The sequence below is a fragment of the Ursus arctos genome, unplaced genomic scaffold (genome assembly GCF_023065955.2).
Source record: "Ursus arctos isolate Adak ecotype North America unplaced genomic scaffold, UrsArc2.0 scaffold_12, whole genome shotgun sequence".
NCBI classification, from domain to species: domain Eukaryota; kingdom Metazoa; phylum Chordata; class Mammalia; order Carnivora; family Ursidae; genus Ursus; species Ursus arctos.
Window position 1 is genome coordinate 3060024 of NW_026622786.1, and position 18140 is coordinate 3078163.

General features: G+C 36.8%; 1 protein-coding gene across 1 annotated transcript in view; it reads right to left on the reverse strand.

Annotated features, from left to right (window-relative positions):
* Positions 1-18140, reverse strand: part of VPS45 (vacuolar protein sorting 45 homolog) — a 67196-nt gene that overhangs the window by 31047 nt on the left and 18009 nt on the right. The window contains exons 9-13 of the mRNA XM_026486662.4: positions 17990-18103; positions 17419-17586; positions 8905-9063; positions 8584-8691; positions 7652-7773 (exon numbers count right to left, since the gene is read on the reverse strand). Coding sequence (XP_026342447.2) covers positions 7652-7773; positions 8584-8691; positions 8905-9063; positions 17419-17586; positions 17990-18103 — 671 coding nt within the window. The remainder of the gene's footprint in view (positions 1-7651; positions 7774-8583; positions 8692-8904; positions 9064-17418; positions 17587-17989; positions 18104-18140) is intronic.

The window sequence follows — 18140 nt, forward strand, 5'->3', positions numbered from 1 at the left end:
CTGAATCACTAAAATTCTCTACACCATCAAGGTTTTTTTCCTTCAAGTCCTTGCCTCCAGTTACTGGCCAGCTTTCTCTTGCTGAGAAAGGTCATTTGCTTAGGAAATGTTGCATGATTATGATAGTAATATTTTTCTACCAAATATCATGAAATCTTAATTACTTAGGGACTGAATATTCAGGCAAAATACCGGTTCTCTTCTTCTTCTCCAGCTGAGAGGTATTGTTTCAGCTCTGACTAATCTTTCTACAGAAGGGGATAGGGAATATGAACAGCTAAAACTCAAGTTCAGTTCTCGTCAGACTCTTCAGGGATATATTTCATAAGGGGATCAACTAAGCTACAGTTGGCTATAATTTTAAATACTGACACGAGTCTCTGTAACCTTTATCATAGTATTACCCTCATGGATATATACAATTTCTTTTCAACACCAAATTTCAAAGAATGTGAATTTTTAATTCTTCCTACTATGTTGGTTCTAGAAGTACCAATGAGCTGAGATAATAATGGCTTCTCAAATACAGTCACAACTGGTTTAATAATCATTAAAGGATGTGAAGAATGAGTTCTGTGGAGAAAAAAAATCCAGTGTTGCAAGAATGTGACATTGAGGAGACAGAAGACATTCTACCAATTGTTTGGTCTATGGTGTAACTATCTGGGTGTCAGCCTAGGTGGAAACAGGGAAAAAAAAAAAAAAGCAGAAGTAATAAAAGTTAAAAATAAAAAAAAAGTTCGGAAGTAATAAAATCCTCAAAGCTGAAATGAAATTCTATTCTCAGAAAATGAGTTGTTTTTTTTTTTACAGTGAGATTCCATATGTAATATTCTTTATGTTGAGGGCCAACCCTAGGCTGACACTCATTATGCAGTTTATCTTGAGTAAATACTCATGAACTGCATAGATTATTTCATTAGGAAGAAGGGAAGGAAGTTTCTCCCTTGCAGGGGTACAGTGACTGATGAGAGGAACCAGACAGTAACATTTTTGAGCTCCTGATCTAGTAAGTCAATTTAAAAAGCAGCTGAGCAGACAAACAAGGAACCTCCCGGAAAAGAGATGTTGCTTCTCTATAGCTGCCCCCGCACCCCCCCGCCCATCATCTGCCTCAAGAGTACGTCTGTCTCTTGTGGAAAAGAGAGGCAAGAACTGGGAAGCAAGAAACTCATGCAGGCTCCTAGAAGAGCAGAAGAACTCTATCCTTTAGTCTGACAATTTCAGGGTGCCAGAGTATTTCTGTATTCCTGGAGAGGGAAGAAAATGTCGCAGATGCTAACTGTGGGTGTAGGTTATATTAATATAAGGACAAACCTTAGATACTGGGATAGACTCTTACAGCTTGACTGAATTGTGTACCTAACAAAGATGACTATGTCACGTTTGGTTATGAAAACATTAATAAATGTTTTCCTGAACCTCCTACTACTTATTCAAGCTGCCGTAAGGAGGGACATCGATGGGGGGGAAAACCCAACCCTGACATTTTTCCTTTTCTTTCCTTTCCTTGGTGAATTTTAAGAGTAGATGTTCTGATGAGGCCAATGGCAAAATACACAACAGATCAGTTTTATATGATGATTGAAGCTAAGTGGAATACCCAAGTTCAATTCTTTGTACACATCTTCCGGTGCTCTGTAATTCACTATAGCAACCGAAAGCATTAATTAATGCAGGCAGCAAACACTAGATAGAAAACAGCAGCCAGTTCATGCCGCATATAGATATACAAGGACACCTTGAGAACTCAACCAATTTACACCTTATTTCATTAGAAAAATAAACATTTTTCACATATAGAATCTCTGGAAATCTTTACTTCCATACATGAAAAAACTAAGCAGAAAAACTTAAGCTTTTAAGAGGCAGTATTTTTTCTACTTTGTGGACCATTACGCTTATGGCTAAAATTTAAACTTTTGAGTTCTTAGAGATAATAAAGATCTTACGAGCATTCACTGTAGGAAAAAAGGCCAATGGAAAAGGACTGCTGCCTTTATAGAAACAAAATGAACTGCTGCAACAAGATTCCACTGAATGTGTGTAAACGTGAAAAAGTGCTTCCTTTCTGAATTGACTGTGGAATGCATGACCAGATAGCTCCATTTTCTCACCAAATATTTAAGTTGCTTGTTTTCATGAGGGACAAGGAGCAATTCTGGAGTGAGAAGGAAAAATGAGCCTGCTAAATAGGATATGTGGGAGTCCCATCTGCAGAAGAAAGAGCAAAACTCAATTTGTAGATATGGCTATACTGCCAAACAGGTTAACCGCATATTTAATAGCTAAGGGCTAAAACAATTCTACAGGCGTTCCTGATTTCAAAGTCGTATTCTTGCCACATCTGCTTTGATACTTCCGAATAACAACAAAACCAAGGAATTCTATCATGATGAGACTTATCATAAAGATGACTAAAATCAATGACTCTTCTCAACGTGATGATCCAAGAGAGTAGCTAGAACTGAGAGTGAGGCCAAGTGGGTGTAGAGCCAAAATATTGGAGAGCGTTACTGGCAAACTGTAAAAATCTGAATTTGCTGGTAACCAACCAAATTTATTCCCTAGTTTAAATTTTCCAACTGTAAATCTTGTCATATCAACTGTTATAGATGCCTACACGAGAAATTTGACACCTATTGAACACCTATTTGTAAAGCACTGTGTTAAATATTGTGAAAAGCCCAAATACTAATAAAACATAGTTCTTACTTCAAGATTATGATACTTAATACAATATCAGTATCTAATGAGAAAGACAGATATGTATACAATTGATTACTATCTCAATATACAGAGGTAACCACTATTAACAATTTATTCTTTCGGAAATATTTACAGTATACATAAACCTATGTGCGCTTGCATATATATTATATACATACTCTGTGTATATGTAGAGTTGAGACTTGTTTACATACACAGGTGTATATAATAATATTTATGCTTAGATAGTTTTTTTTTTACACAAAAGGGACACAGCATTTTGCTTTTCTATCCAATATATCTTAGAAGGTTTTTATATCACCCCATGAAGAGTTATGCCATTTTTAAAGAATGCATAGCACTATACTGTAATTTAGGTAACCAGTTCTCTATCGATGGATATTTAGCTTGTTTCTGTTTTTTTTTTTTTTTAACTGTTACAAATAATGTTTTGGTAACTATCCTTGTTTATGCAAGTCTTTGTGTACTTGCACAATATATCCAGACAGCAAACTTTTAGAAGCAGAATTGTTCAGTAGGTCTTCTGAAGGCCTCTGCAGTCTACCTGCTATTAAGCAGGGCCAGAAGGTGGCGAAGGTATCTTCTGTGGCCCCTCCCGTCGTTTTGTAACCAACTTCTCTTCCTTCTTCAATGTCTCCATTACGTTAGAAACTCATGATGCGGTTGCACTGTTTTCTCCTGACCTCCTTTCCTGGTCACTCTCTTATTCCCTGAAGACTTCAGCTCTGGTTTACTGTCCTCCTTTTCACTGCTGTTCCTTTCAGGATTTTCTGTGACTTTCACATCAATGTGGATTACTCATCTCACATCCTGGTCTTCTCACCTAGGATGATCTGTTCTTCCATCCCTCATAACCAATAACCATGATTATATCATAAACTCTTGCACTGTAAGTACCTGCAGTGTGAAATCTTGAATTCAAGATCTCTTTCTCCAATAACCACCTCCTCAACTTCTAATTCACCTACACTAATACTTGTACTATAGTAATTCTTTGACCTCATCAAGACCGCCAACTCACTCAATAATACTTTATTTACCATCCGATACCCTCCTTCTGTTTTCAATTCCCCAAATCCTGGTTGGGTCTAGCTACCAGCCTTATCCTCATTTAATCTAGTACAGCCAAAAGTCGCTGGAGAAAACCACACAACTAGGCTCATGGGCTCTATTTTAAAGATTTTATTGATTGATTGATTTGAGAGCAGGGGAGGAGAGCAAGAGAGGGGGGAGGCGCAGAGGGAGAGGGACAAGCAGACTCCGCACTGAGTCCACACTCAAGTCACATGGGGCTTGACATCAAGACCCTGAGATCATGACATGAGCTGAAACCAGAAATCTGTAGCTTAACCAACTGAGCCACCCAGGCACCCCTCTATTTTAAATTAATGATCATAAAACTCTAATGCGCACTCAATTTGGCTAGAAGTCCTACTTACATTTCCCAAGTAAATCTGATTCCTGGCCTGCAAGATGACAGTTTCACAATGTTTTCTCTTTTTACCCACTACCTCGGTCGATAACTTGACAGCGTATTTTACTGAGAAAATAGAAGCATCAGCCTAGATGGTCCCATATTCTCACCATCAAAATGGTCAAAATGAAAAAACCACCTCTGTTTCTATCAAAGACTCCTCTGCTTATGCTCTGGATCCCCACAGACTACTTGTGCAGTTCTTCCTCTTTCTCTTCTACATTTTCGACTTTTCTTTTTTAGGGAAATTCTCATTTGATTACGATTTCATCAGATATGCTCTAGAATCTCTTTCCCTTGAGCACACACTCTCTCCTAGCTATCACCCCATTTCTCTGACACCTTCATGCAAAATTTCTTTAAAAGTGTTGTATGCATTTGTTATCTCTATTTTATGTTACATCCCATAACCCTAATTTGGTTTCCAATCTCATGGAAACGGGGGGATAATTCACCAAAGACCTTTGTGTTGCCATATCTGATGGATCCTACACTGTTTTCACCTTTACCCCTCAGAAGACTAGACTCAGGTGATCACTTGCTTCTTTGTCTTTACGACACTATGCTCTCCTGGTTTTCCTTCTACCTTTCTGTCTCCTCCTCAGTCTCCATGTCGTCCACTCAATGCTCGGTCCTGGGCTCTTCTTTTCTCTTTCTATGCTCTCTCCCTAAGTGATCTTATAAATCTTATCTCCCTTCGCTTTAAATATCACCAAAATCTTGTTGACTCCCAATTTATTTTCTAACATTTCTACTTGGTTATCTATAGAATAGGCATCTACAACTTAACAACTTGAGTCCCGCCCCCCCACCCCTAAAACCTGAGAGTCATTCTTGACTTCTCTCTTACCCCATGGTAAGAGGGTAAGAGTAGACACCCTCTTTAGTGGAGTAGATGACTCCACTAAATAAATCTATTGATTCTTTCTCTTCCAGCCTCCTTATCCAAACCTCTTTCATTCCTTACCTGGACTATTACAACTACCTCCTGAGTAGTCTCCCTGCTTCTATTTTTGCCTTCAAAAATCCATTCTCAAAAATAAACAAATAAATAAAAAATCAATTCTCCCTAGAAGGTGATCCTTTAATATGTAATTCAGTTCATGTCACTCACATGCTAAGCTCTTCAATGGTGTCCTCTGACATTTAAAATTTAAAACCCCTCTTAAGACCCTATGTAGGGGCACCTAAGTGGCTCAGTTGGTTAAGCGACTGCCTTTGGCTCAGGTTCATGATCCTGGAGTCCCGCTGAGTCCCAGGGCTGAGTCCGCATTGGCCTCCCTGCTTAGCAGGGAGTCTGCTTCTCCCTCTGACCCTCTCCCCTTTTGTGTTCTCTCTCTCATTCTCTTTCTCTCACATAAGTAAACAAAATCTTAAAAAAAAAGAAAATGACCCTATGTAATCCAGCCCCTACTTATTTTTTCAACTTATTTCCTCGTTAGTCACTATGCCCCAGCCACACTGGGTTTCTTTCTGTTCCACGAACTTGCCAAGTTCTCTCTTCAAGGCCTTTGTTCCAGTGTTCCCTCTGCTTGGGATGCTTTTTCTCTTAATTGTTATATGATTGGCGCTGTCTTGTAATTCAAAGCCCATCTTAAATAGCATTTCCTCAGAGAGGTTCTCTCAATTTAAAGCAGCCCCCCTCACCTCTACAAAGTTACTTTGTAGCTTATTACCCTATTTGTTTCCTTAATAGCACTTATCTTATTTAAATTATATTCTTTGTTTACTGACTTACTGTCTCCTTCATGTAAGTTCCTTATGGGCAGGTAACTTGTCTTTCCTGTTCCACTTCCCCAGCATTTACAACAGTTTTTGACATATTGAAGACACGCAATAAATATTTGTTATATAAAAAGATGGAGCAGTTGAATTATTAACTATTTTTATATTTAGGTAATAGTGACAAATGCTAACAGATGCTGACAACTGATAAATGTGCATTTTGTTGGAAAAGCATCATCTTGAGCTTTGTTGAGAAATGAATCACCCAAATGTGACAGGTTTGCTGTTATGAACTAATCATACACAATATACTTTTCTGGTGGTCTGTGGTGTCTCTTTAGCAAAAAACAGATAATTTCTTATTTGATAATTCTTATATGAAATTCATAAAAAAGTAATATTTTTACTTTTATCATACTAACTAGAAGGCCATTTAATAGAGTTATACTGTTTTTCAAAAAGCCTCTAAGATAGGTAAATAGCTTTAGGCTGGTTTGCATTCTTTCCACTTAGCTGACATTTCTGAATCTTTTTTTTTTTTTTTTGAGGATTTTATTTATTTAAACAGCCAGCGAGAGAGGGAACACAAGCAGGGGGAGTGGGAGAGGAAGAAGCAGGCTCATAGCAGAGGAGCCTGATGTGGGGCTCGATCCCACAACGCCGGGATCACGCCCCGAGCCGAAGGCAGAGGCTTAACCGCTGTGCCACCCAGGCGCCCCTGACATTTCTGAATCTTGATGCCAACGTCCTTCAACATTTTACCTGAATGAATGTACTATCTGAATTTAACCCCAGATATTCTGCCTCTCAACCTTGGATTTTTTAAAAGATCTTTCTTTTTTGTTCTGTTTTTGTTTTTAAAGGAACAAAATGGAAAAAAAATACATTTTATCATATAAAGAGTCATCTTTTCCTTTCAGAAGTTTATTATATTTATAAAACGCTATTCTTCCAAGACTCTTAGGTTATGATTAGCTGAAATAATAGAATTCTACCAATAGTAACAATTCTCACATCAATCTATCTGATAGGGTTCCATTACATATATTAGGTTCTTTGATAACATGTGGTCCCATTAAAAATATACAAGAATATAATTTATAACAAAGTAGACTTTGTGTATATTTAAAATTTCAGGTTGGTCTACGTAAGTTGATCTGGACGAGTTTTGTTTTTATTAAAACTAATAGACCACCGGATTAAAATGATGATTAATTGCTTCCTTTGGTTAATACCCACAAAGCAAGCTATCCTTTGCTTCTGTGTAACAAATAGCCTCTGTTAATTAGGTCTCAGTTTGTATGCTGGCCACATTTGGCAAAGTCCAATACTCACCAAAAATAGTAACAACCTGCTCTGGATGGCAACCAAGAAGCAAATCTATTTTTGGCTTTAATGTTTGAAACTCCAAATGTTAAATGCCATGGAACTGAACCTTAAATGGCATAAGCGAATTCATCTGATACCAAAGGACAGAATACAAGTATCTGGGATACTTCAAAACACCTGTTTCTTTATTCCAAAAGAAATAATCTTGCAGGCTTAGCAGATGAATTTATATCTAACCCTGACACATGTAAAACCAAAAGAATCTCAGAACTGAAACAACAGGGGAAGGAGGAGTAGAGCAATATCATCTTAGTTGCTGTCTCTTACAACACTCCACGTTTCCAACTTTCTTAGTGTTTCTGGTTTTTATTATTAATATCTTGGTTATCTTACCTGTCTCTGAGTGTGCTGGGGCCTAGATAAGGGTACACATTTTCCTTAAGCTTTCCTTTGATGAGCTGGTCCAGGGTCTCATGTACGAAAGGCTGATGTTGAGTATACACATTTTCTACTCCCTAAGAAAGGGGAAGATGATTCTTGTATAATTTTTGGGAAACTTGCAATGTAACAGTTAATGATACTCATCAGAAAAGGACATGCACTCAACAGGGATTTCATGGGATACATTCAAATGGGAATTTTACGGTTAAATAATTTAAACATTTCTTTTCATCAATTAGAAATGTTCTACTCTCATAAAAATACTTTGTAATTTAAGCCTAGCTATAGCTATTATAAAAGAATTTTGAAAATGGAATTGCTTAAATCCTTTATCATCTTTTCAGTGATTCTTATTCTTTTGTGAAAATGTTATATGATAGAGCAAATAAGAGGAAAAGACCATGTAGAAAAGGAGTCTAGAAATACTCAGGAAAATGGAAACATTTCAGGAAACATAAGAAAGGTTTGCAGATTAAAACTAATTTTATTTTTTACCATTTTAAGAAAATAGTGTTTTTTAAAAGATCTACAGTTGTTTGCTTAAATTTCCTTCAAAGAAAAACTACCAAACAAATCTTAAGTGATAAACAAATGGAGTAAAACAGCTATAACTTACAGAACTGTCCGTGTTTTACTCTGGGGTATTTCCTGGAAATATACTGTTATTCCCTGTTCAGCTGTTTGGTCCAATGCTGATGCTGCTCCAATACAGAAAGCGTTTGAAGAAAAAGCTTTTGGGGGGATGTCTGCTTTATTTCTTTTACCTGACATAGTACTAAATCAGCAGGAATGCTGAAGTTACTTTGAAGATCTTACTTATTCACTCTCAGCCACAGGGGCTTCCACTGTTTCTCACTTAGGAAAGTATAGAGGACACGCCATACCTTCAATCCTTTGAGGAACTGTTTGGTAATAGCCACAGCATCTTTAGGGCTGAAGAGGTCACTTCCTCTAACCCGTTTACCACCATATTCAACCACTGCAGACACGAGCTATTAGGAAAAAAGAGAAACCACCTCTTATTGCTTGGGGATCAGGAAACTCATTTCATAAGAAAATACCTTTATTAAGGAAATGAAGACATGAGAGGACAGAATTATATGCTTCTGTAAGTAAAAGCAGTATAATTTCTCATTTGTCAGAGCTAAGAATATAATAATAGAGTTGCTAGCTGTTTGGTGGGATTAATATACAAATTTGGTTACCTTTCGATATTTCTCAGAAACGCCTTTATTCCTGAGGTCCATCATTAGTCCTGGCAGGCTATTGCTGCTGTGTCGCTCATAATGTAAGGCATAAAGCATCACCAGGCGGGCAGCGTCAAACTCTGTCACTTTCGGGTTCTGCAGGAGCCTCTTCACATTCTGAAAAAAGAAAGAGCTGGTATTTATCCCCTCTTCACCTGAGTGATGTATAACATCTTAGGTCTAATAATTATTGGATGGCAGTGATGAATCTGAGTTCATGACTAAGATTACTACTATGGCAATGTGCAGGTTATAGGCTTAGCAATTGTTTCAGCTAGAGAAAATTAAATGGCTTTGCCTAAGACAAGAATTAAATAAGGAAAAAGAATTCCCATTGCAATTGCTTTAGGACAAAAATGAATTTAACCATAGATAGTTCCTTCTTTCTTTCCTTTGATGAGATGACCTATGGTCTCATTTGGGAAAGGTTGCAGGTTCCTTGCTGAATCAAGGAACATATACTATTTCCACCATTTCAATCAACACAGCACACAACAGAACTGACCCACTGACTTGCAAAATTATTGCTTAGCGTTAGTGACTGACCAGTGAAACGGAGACAAGTTGGTAGAATTTTATGTAGGAGGACTGGGCTTAATCTCCAAGAAGCATCAGATGTTACAGTATGTTTCCACATGGCTTTTAGAGATAGGAGTATGTAAAGCACATCATCTCTAAAATGAACACTTGTGATCTTAAGAGGGCAGGTACTGAAAGCAAAGGAAGCTGGACAAAATCATTAGGTTTTGTCAATCCTCACATTAAAGAACTTCCCCATAGTACATATTTATGTTTATTACGCAGAACAAATTAATTCAAGCCAAGAATTACTTTGTAATCCCCCTCAAAGCATAAGGCACTATGCCAGGCACTGGAGGGGATACAAAGGTGAATTAGACACAGTTTCTGTTCTCAGTGAGTTCACAGACAAGGAGGTAAAGGGAAATAAAACAATTACAGCCTATTCTGCTACAAAGCACATTTCTTGAATGCACTTTATGAAATCACTAAACATGGGAATGGTGTCAGTTTAACACAGAAGGTATAATGATTTATATACGTAGTTTTTCCAGCATGTTAGTATTAAGAAGGGAATAGGATCAAGCTTCCTCTTGAGGAAGCTTTGACACTATGTTAAGAAAAAAGGACGTAAAACCTACACAAGAGTTTTCTGCAAGGAGTAGCTGGTTTTGCACCTTTAAGAACTGTTGTATTTTCCACTGTATTAAGCTATCTGGGGAAAGGGCAAGTGCAAGTGAAAAGGATGCAAAGATATTTCTCTGAGTTAAAAAGCAAACAAAATGACAGCCAAAAACGGACTGATATCCCCATATCGTATTTTTCATTTTGGTGAAACTAGTTTGTATGAGAAGCAAAAGTTTTTCTGACCTTACATCTTGAAGAATAAAATGTGAGCCCCAGGAATGAGGAGGGTTCAAAGGATGAACTGAGTAAATTTCTAGGTGCAAATGCCTGTGGAGATTGAACTGTGCTAATATTTTTTATTAGGATTATCACTATTTTTATTAGGGCTTTGATTACAAAGTTATATAGATTTTTTTAGTTATATGGATTTTAAGTGACCTGCTTGTAATCCTATTTTCCCATAATACTTGTTTATTTTTAGTACATGATTTTGCAGAATGGGAGGTTTTTCAGGAAAACATATGTGGTATTATAACAGAAACTTATGTATGCAAAAACCAAAACAAGAAACAGAAACTGAGAATCAGCGCAATGTGGAGAAGGGGACACAGAGTGAAGAAAAGTACATCTGGTTGCTGAGGAATCAAGAAAGACTTCATGAAGAAGGTGACATTTGCAAAAGGCCCTAAAGAATCAGTAAGTGTTAGCCTTAGTTTGGGAGACTAAAAGAGGAGATGCTCTTAACAGGAATATGGAAATCAGAGAAAGAAATGGGTTGGGTTGAAAGACTGGCAAGAGCCTTGGAGGGCACTAGATTCTGAGGACATACATCGAAATGGAACTTCACAACTTATAAGACGCTTTCACATACCTTATCTTTTCAATACTTCACAACAACCAGGCCTAATGTTTAAGAACTCTTCTGTTCACACCAAAGAGGACTATGATGACATGGGGAACCTCCTGGGTGGCTCTCAAGTAGGAAGTTCTCTGGGTAGGGTTTCTACTGTTGCTTTTCTGGGTGAATATTTCACTAGCATCATCTTTAAGGAATCAAAAGGGAAGACATTTCTCTTCTTTAGATTTAAACCCTGCAGTCATAAGAATTTCCTTACATTTTTTCTTTTGCAGTACCCTTTCCAGAGCAATCACAGAATACAGACTATTTAGAGTATCTGTTCAAATTTGCCACTAGTTTCTACCATAATATGAAGAAATTTCGGAGTACAAATTATTATCAAGTAAGAATACCCTATTTCCTATGTCTCTCAATCAACTAGCCTAAATTTAAAACATCCATCTGGGATCTCTGTTGCCTTTTTTTTTTTTTTTTTATAGGCACAATGTTTCAATTCCTTCCCTTGGGATCACTCTCTTTTTACCTTATATCTACTCAATTTCTATATTTTTTGGCAAATTTGAGATTCTCAAGTAATTATAAAACCACAAAACTGGTACAGGGACAAAGACTGCCCCAATCAGCCTGTACCCTTCCTACTTGCTCCCTTTCTAACTACTTTCACTTACATCTTGACTCCTGGTTCTTTCCGATTTAAGAATTCACTTCTCTTCCTTGAGATCTGGTGCTGGTATTGAGATCCCTGGCTTCACTCTTAGCTCTCCCTTGAGGATGTGGCCCAGATCTGATCCAGGATTACTTTGAGTAGATTACATTGCTTACTTTTGATCCCTTAGGACCCAACCCATGACTCAGGTCAGTGTTCCAGCTAGGCTAATCTATTTCCTCATGAAAGGAAACATGTAGGTACAAGCTGAGTTCTTTGTTATTTTCAGCTATGTAAGTCCTTGGAGAAGAAGGGCATTTTTGTCTGCCTAGATCCCATGTTATCCTCTGACTTAATTTTGAACATTTCACTCATGGCTATTTGACTCATCAACTTGACCGACAGGGGCATATGTTATGTTGAGATTCCAGGGTACTAACCAGAGAAGAGGAGAAAACAATCTGAGAGACTTCTAATTACACAGCAGGTATCTCCTATATGGTGGTATTTATATGTTGGAAATATGAATGAATTACATCATGAACTTCTGGTTTCTCTTTTCTTATTAAATTTTCCATAAGCCTTGAGACTTTTAAGAGAGAAAAGTATATTTCACATAACAATGACTGGGGATGTACTGTATGGTGACTAACATAATATAATAAAAAATCATTAAAAAAAAAAAAGAAATCTGTATTGAATAACAAAATAAAAATTATTAAAAAAAGAAAAAAAAACAATGGCTGAGTAAAGAGCTTTGAAAGAAAACTATCGTCCCCTTAAGAAGATAGGATTCAAACATAGAATTCACTGAATTCTAACATTCATATAGGCCTAATCAAGGAATAGGAAAAGAAAAGCAAAAACACTATCTCTGAAGGTCAAGTTTCAAAAAGGAGCTAATGTTCACTCAAAAGCATCAATTAAAAAACAATTCTTTTCTGATACTTAAAGATACTTCATTGTTTTGGGCTACTTTTCTGTTTTCTTCTACCAAAACTATGATGAAGGAGCACAGCAAGAACAAATTTTTATAATGACTTAGTTACACCATAGTATAAATTACAGATGAAGTCAGCAACTAAAAATAGTTTTTATTTTTTGTTTTAATTTAACTTAAAGAACAGGAACTCTAACTTGTTATCTGCTATCACATTAATGTAGTAAAATCACCAATGAATAGCATTGTAAGTCAGCAGATTAGAATAGCAAGATGAAATTGGCAGAAGCCTTCAACATGCCGATATGATAAGAAATGAGTCTAACAGTTTGAGAGAACAGCGTTGTGGGACTATAAAGAGCTTATCTTGGAAAAATGATAGAAAGTAGGCAGGACCCAATTCCACTGACTGGTAAATACATCTGAGTCAGTATTCTTTTCCTTAATGACTAGTCAACATAAAATTTAACTTTGCTGTAGGTCTTCTGCTGGTCAACACCGTCTGAAACACTGGCTAAATGTTGGTTTAGAGAGAAAATGATCATTTTTATTCTTAATTGGTGAAAGTAAAATTGTCACCTCAACATGTCCCAAACAATTTTCTTATGATTTTAATGAGAAGGAGAAAACCCTTCTGAAATCAGGGAGAGAGAGATCTGAGGTGATGAGTAGATTAGAAAACTGTCCTGGATGTCATAAAGAAAGCAGAATGTATCATCAAATAATAATATGGATAATGTGACAGTCATTACTTACTGAATATTAAGTGCTTTACATGTGCTAGCTCATTGCACCCTCACAAAAATCTTTAAGGTGAGTACTGTGATTTTTTCCCCATTTTACAGACAAAGAGACTAAGAGTGGTTACAATTTTCAAACCCAAGCCAACAAAGTCCCAAGCCCTTAGCTACTCCTCTATACTGCTTCACACGGAACTCCTCCTCTTCATTTTTCTAACAAGTATTTATTGAGTCTTTACTATATATCTTGAATAGGATGGTTTGAGGTCTTTTACCCAAGGTCAGGAAAGAAGAATATAAAAATAAACTAGTTCTTCCTTCTAAATTAAAAGTTATGATAGGACACACAATGGGGGGAAAACTGCTTACTTTCTGAAGATATTTCTCTTCATGGTATGAAAAAAAAAAATCTTCCTCACTAATCAAATGAGTCTTTTCCAACACTGTAGATAACGTTTTAATGATAGTACATTGCAGTTTGGTTCTAGTGAAAATTCTTCTAAATCAAATTTTAGTTAGCCTGTAGGATAACTGGTTAGAAGTGGAAGCAATTTATAGGTTTTTAGCAATATATGAATTTTTTTCCCTTCATCATGATATAGTTACTATTCAATAAAGCAAACGCCATCTCTATTCAAAAACCTCAATTCATTACTTCATGACGTATTATCATCTTAAGGTCAAGCCAAGGAATGCTATAACCCATCTAGGGGTCAGGCCCCTGGCATGTACTCATTATCAAACAAAAGGTCCTTTTATAGACTATTTAAATCATGTTGCCAAAGAAATCCTTTATGGTGGGGGAGTCCAAATCAACTGCTCACTGTAAAACTCTAATAACGTGGGCAAGAAAACCTTCAAAGGATAACTTTTTAAAATATAAAGTGGATCACAAATGGAATTCATATTGTAAAGTACCTATTTTTTTCTTTTAAAGTGAAGAAGAAATAAGGTTTCAGGCAAGGAATTATAGTAACCTTGTCTAACTGATTTCTATATGGTAGAGAGATACAAATAAAGATACTAAAACTGGCTAGTGGTTAAGTTTGGTTCTATTGTTTCAAAGGGAAAAACAAAATGATAAAGAAACAGAAGGAAATTTACATTTAATCACAGGACAAAATTTAGTTTTTATTTAATAAGGAAAGAAAATTTATTTTCTTGGAAAAATTAAAAGTTTTCATAGAAATACTTCTATTAGGCCCACAAAACAATTGCAAACTGTTATTAGTAAGTACGGTTTCAATTAAGTTGGTCAAGTTAGACAAATTGTGATAGATCTTTACAAAGGAATACCACTTAGCGATTAAAAAGAATGAGTGTTTAGGTTCTGATCTGGAAAGTCTCTGAGATACAGGGTTAAGTGAAAAAGCAAAATGCAGAACTATGCGTACAGTATGTATATCATTTGAATTTTTAAAAAAGCGAGAAAGAGAGAGAGAGACACACACACTCACACAGACATGCACATATACAGAATAACTGTAAGGATTGGCATGTGAGACTAGTAACGACTTAGTTTTTACTACATACCTCTTTCACCAAGTACTTATAACATCTATTTAAGAATTAGAATTCAATAGATTCAAAAAATAATAAAATCAGCCTAAAAGTTCTTTGAAAGGATTTAAGAACACTGGGATAAAATTCAAAGTGATGACAGAAGTACTTTTCATAAATATAAAGCAAATATAATCTTCATGATTTTCAAACTGATGGTGTTTTCAGAGGAAATCTTAATAAACATTAAAAAGTAACAAATTCTTGGGGCGCCTGGGTGGCTCAGTCGTTAGGCGTCTGCCTTCAGCTCAGGTCATGATCCCAGCGTTCTGGGATCGAGCCCCTCATCGGGCTCCCTGCTCAGCGGGAAGCCTGCTTCTCCCTCTCCCATTCCCCCTGCTTGTGTTCCCTCTCTCGCTGCCTTTCTCTGTGTCAAATGAATAAATAAAATCTTAAAAAAAAAAAAAAGTAACAAATTCTAAATCCCAGTAAAGACCTCTCTATAACTAGAGCAACCCCAGGTGGGTGGATTTCTTTGTTTTAGTTAGTTGTACCATATATATTCAAAGCATTATGCTTAGAGGAAGGGAACCAACATTTACGAAGCACCTATCATATGTGAAGCATTTTACATACCTCACTGGATCCTGGTAACAATCTAATAAAAGTCTGAAATCTTTATCCCTGAGGCTTGGGCAAAATAAGTAATTTTTTTTCCTCAAAAAAAAAACTTTGGTACGTAGAGACAGGATAAAAGCCAGGACAGTCTGGGTCCAAAGCCTGTGTTGTTTCCATTATACCATGCTGGCTTTATTTTATAAAGTCAAGTAGAATTGCAGCAGGGAAAGAAAGAGACTAAGTTGTAGAATATAGGGTCCTATTAATAAGGAAATGCCTTTTTTGTGGTGAGTGCCTTAGAAATGGCTACCTCCCAAAGGACTCTCATTCCCAAGTGACTTACTGCCGGTAATACCACACTGTCATTTCTTCGGAGCCTTGCAATTATTGGATTTGTTGTCTTGTTATCCTTATATACAATCCGTTGCTAAATTGTTTTCTTCCTTTGAACGGTCTCTCAGATTTGCCCTTACTGTACATTTTTAGTACTATCACTGTGAGTCTTCTAGCCTAACTTCAGGTTTTTCACCTCTAAAGCATCCTTACTAGATTAAATCTCCTTAAATACTGCTTTCATCATATCGACCTTCTACATATGGCCCTACAATGGATCTCTCTGCTTATCTCAGCAAGTGCAAATTCCTCTTACAAGCTTTTTCATAAACTGGTTCCTGTTTACCAATTCAATTTTATCTCCTATTTCTCTTCCACACCCACTCTCCAACAGGTCACACTGTTTATTATTTTCTGCATACTTCTGCCTCTTTGCTTTTGCTGAAATCCTTGACTAAAATCCTCCCCCAGATTCTATTCATTCTTGATGGTCCATCTTAATATCACCTTCTCGAAGGAACTGTCCCTAATAACCTCAAGTCTAATTATAGTCAGCATCATAATTCTGACTTAATTAAATATTACCTTGAAACACCGCTTAAGTGTTTCTTGTGTTTTAGTTTTGTCCCTTCAACAAAGCTGTAAATTTCTTGAGGCCAGGGTCTGATTATGTCCCTTTTCTTCTAAAATGCTCTGGTAGCTCTCAACATTTTAAGATTAAAGCCCAATATCCTTTCAACGGCCACAATCAGGCCCCAGGCTGTCTTTCTGGCTTATCTAAGACCATTCTTCATCTTGTACCCTGCACTAGCTACACTGCAGTATTCTCTGTTCCCTAATTTTTCTCCCCTCACATCTCCATGCCTGCATTCTCTCTGCCAAGAATTTCCCCTCTTCTCTCTGGTTGGTGCACTTCTACTTTGTTTGGTGCCCTCCTCCTTGTTTGTCCAGTCCCAAATCTAATGTCATCTTCTTTAAGAAGCTTCATCCTTAGGGGAAACAGTTGTCCTTCCTCTGTATTTCCATATTCCTTTGTAAATACCTCTAGTATAATAGCACTTATAGCATGGTAATTCCTGGTTTAAATTTCTCTCTTCCTTAACTATATAGTGCGAGCTCTTGGAGGAAAAGGATGGTATCTTTTTCTTCTTCATACCTCTGGATCCTTATAGCACAATGTACATGTAGCAGGCATTTACATGTTCATGGAATGAAGAACAGGTGTTCAATAATAAAAAAAATTAGATAACTTAGATAATGCATTTTAATATATATTGTACCTTTAAAATCTTCCTTACAACACTGTGAACTAAATATCATTACGCCTATTTTAGAGATGAGGAAACTGGCTCAGAAATTAAGCCAATAGCTCCAGGTCACAAAGCCAGTAGGTGGCAAGTGGTTAAAATCCAGATCTTCTCATTTTAGTCTATTATTCTCCCTAGTCAACTAGGATGCCCTCCTAAATACTCAGTTAACTGCCTGAACCCTTTGCTATTGCACATTATTCTTCTTCTGTGGTTCTTGTATCTATCTTAAATAAAATTAATCTGTGTTCTTGTCTCAACTCCTTGTTAGATTATAAATTCCATGTTGGTGAAGAAGGATTACTTGCCTTTGTATCTCTTGCTCTGCCTGGCACAGTGCCTTACACATAGTAGGTGCTCATCAAATTGGACTGAATAGATACCTGGAGAGCACTAGAATGGTCATTTTGACAGGCCAGTTCTTGCTCAACTTCTGAAACCTCCAGCAGATTCCGCTCACTGACCAACCGAGACAGCTCTCCAACCACTGTCACATGCTTTGATACAGTACCAGACATCTTCTTAAACTGTGGGTAATTCTCAACGAAGGCCTGCAGTGGGAAAAACAGCAATTGGGGGTTCTGTTATTTCCTGACCAAGGACAGACATGCATGAAGGGAAAAAATAAGCAAGAATTGTTCTGCCCAGACTAAGGGACCTACAACTTTCAATCCCATGGCATTTTGTTTCTGCTCAAAAAGTGAAGAACTGGTACATGTCAGTAGACTGACTCTTTAAATAGTCCAAATGTGACTGAAGAATGGAAAGAAGCACATAGCTTGTTATGAAGTTTTCACTATATTGTTTCCTAAAGAGAAATAGTACAGAAAATTATTTCAAACCAAACAAAATGAATCAAGGCAGAAATCAGACTGAGAATAGTCCAGAAATGTTGCTTACATGAATAGTTCCAAAGTCTTGCATGTTAGTCATCCATGAACATGTTCAATTTACCTTCATGTCTGCTATTGATTCTAGTTTTTGCTGTTCTTTTGGTTTCTTCTTCTGAAAGTCTTCCATGAGATTCTTTATATTGCTACCAATCTCAGCAAAGTTCAGGTACATATTCTGTGAAAAAGGAAGTTGGAAACAGTTCTATCAATGA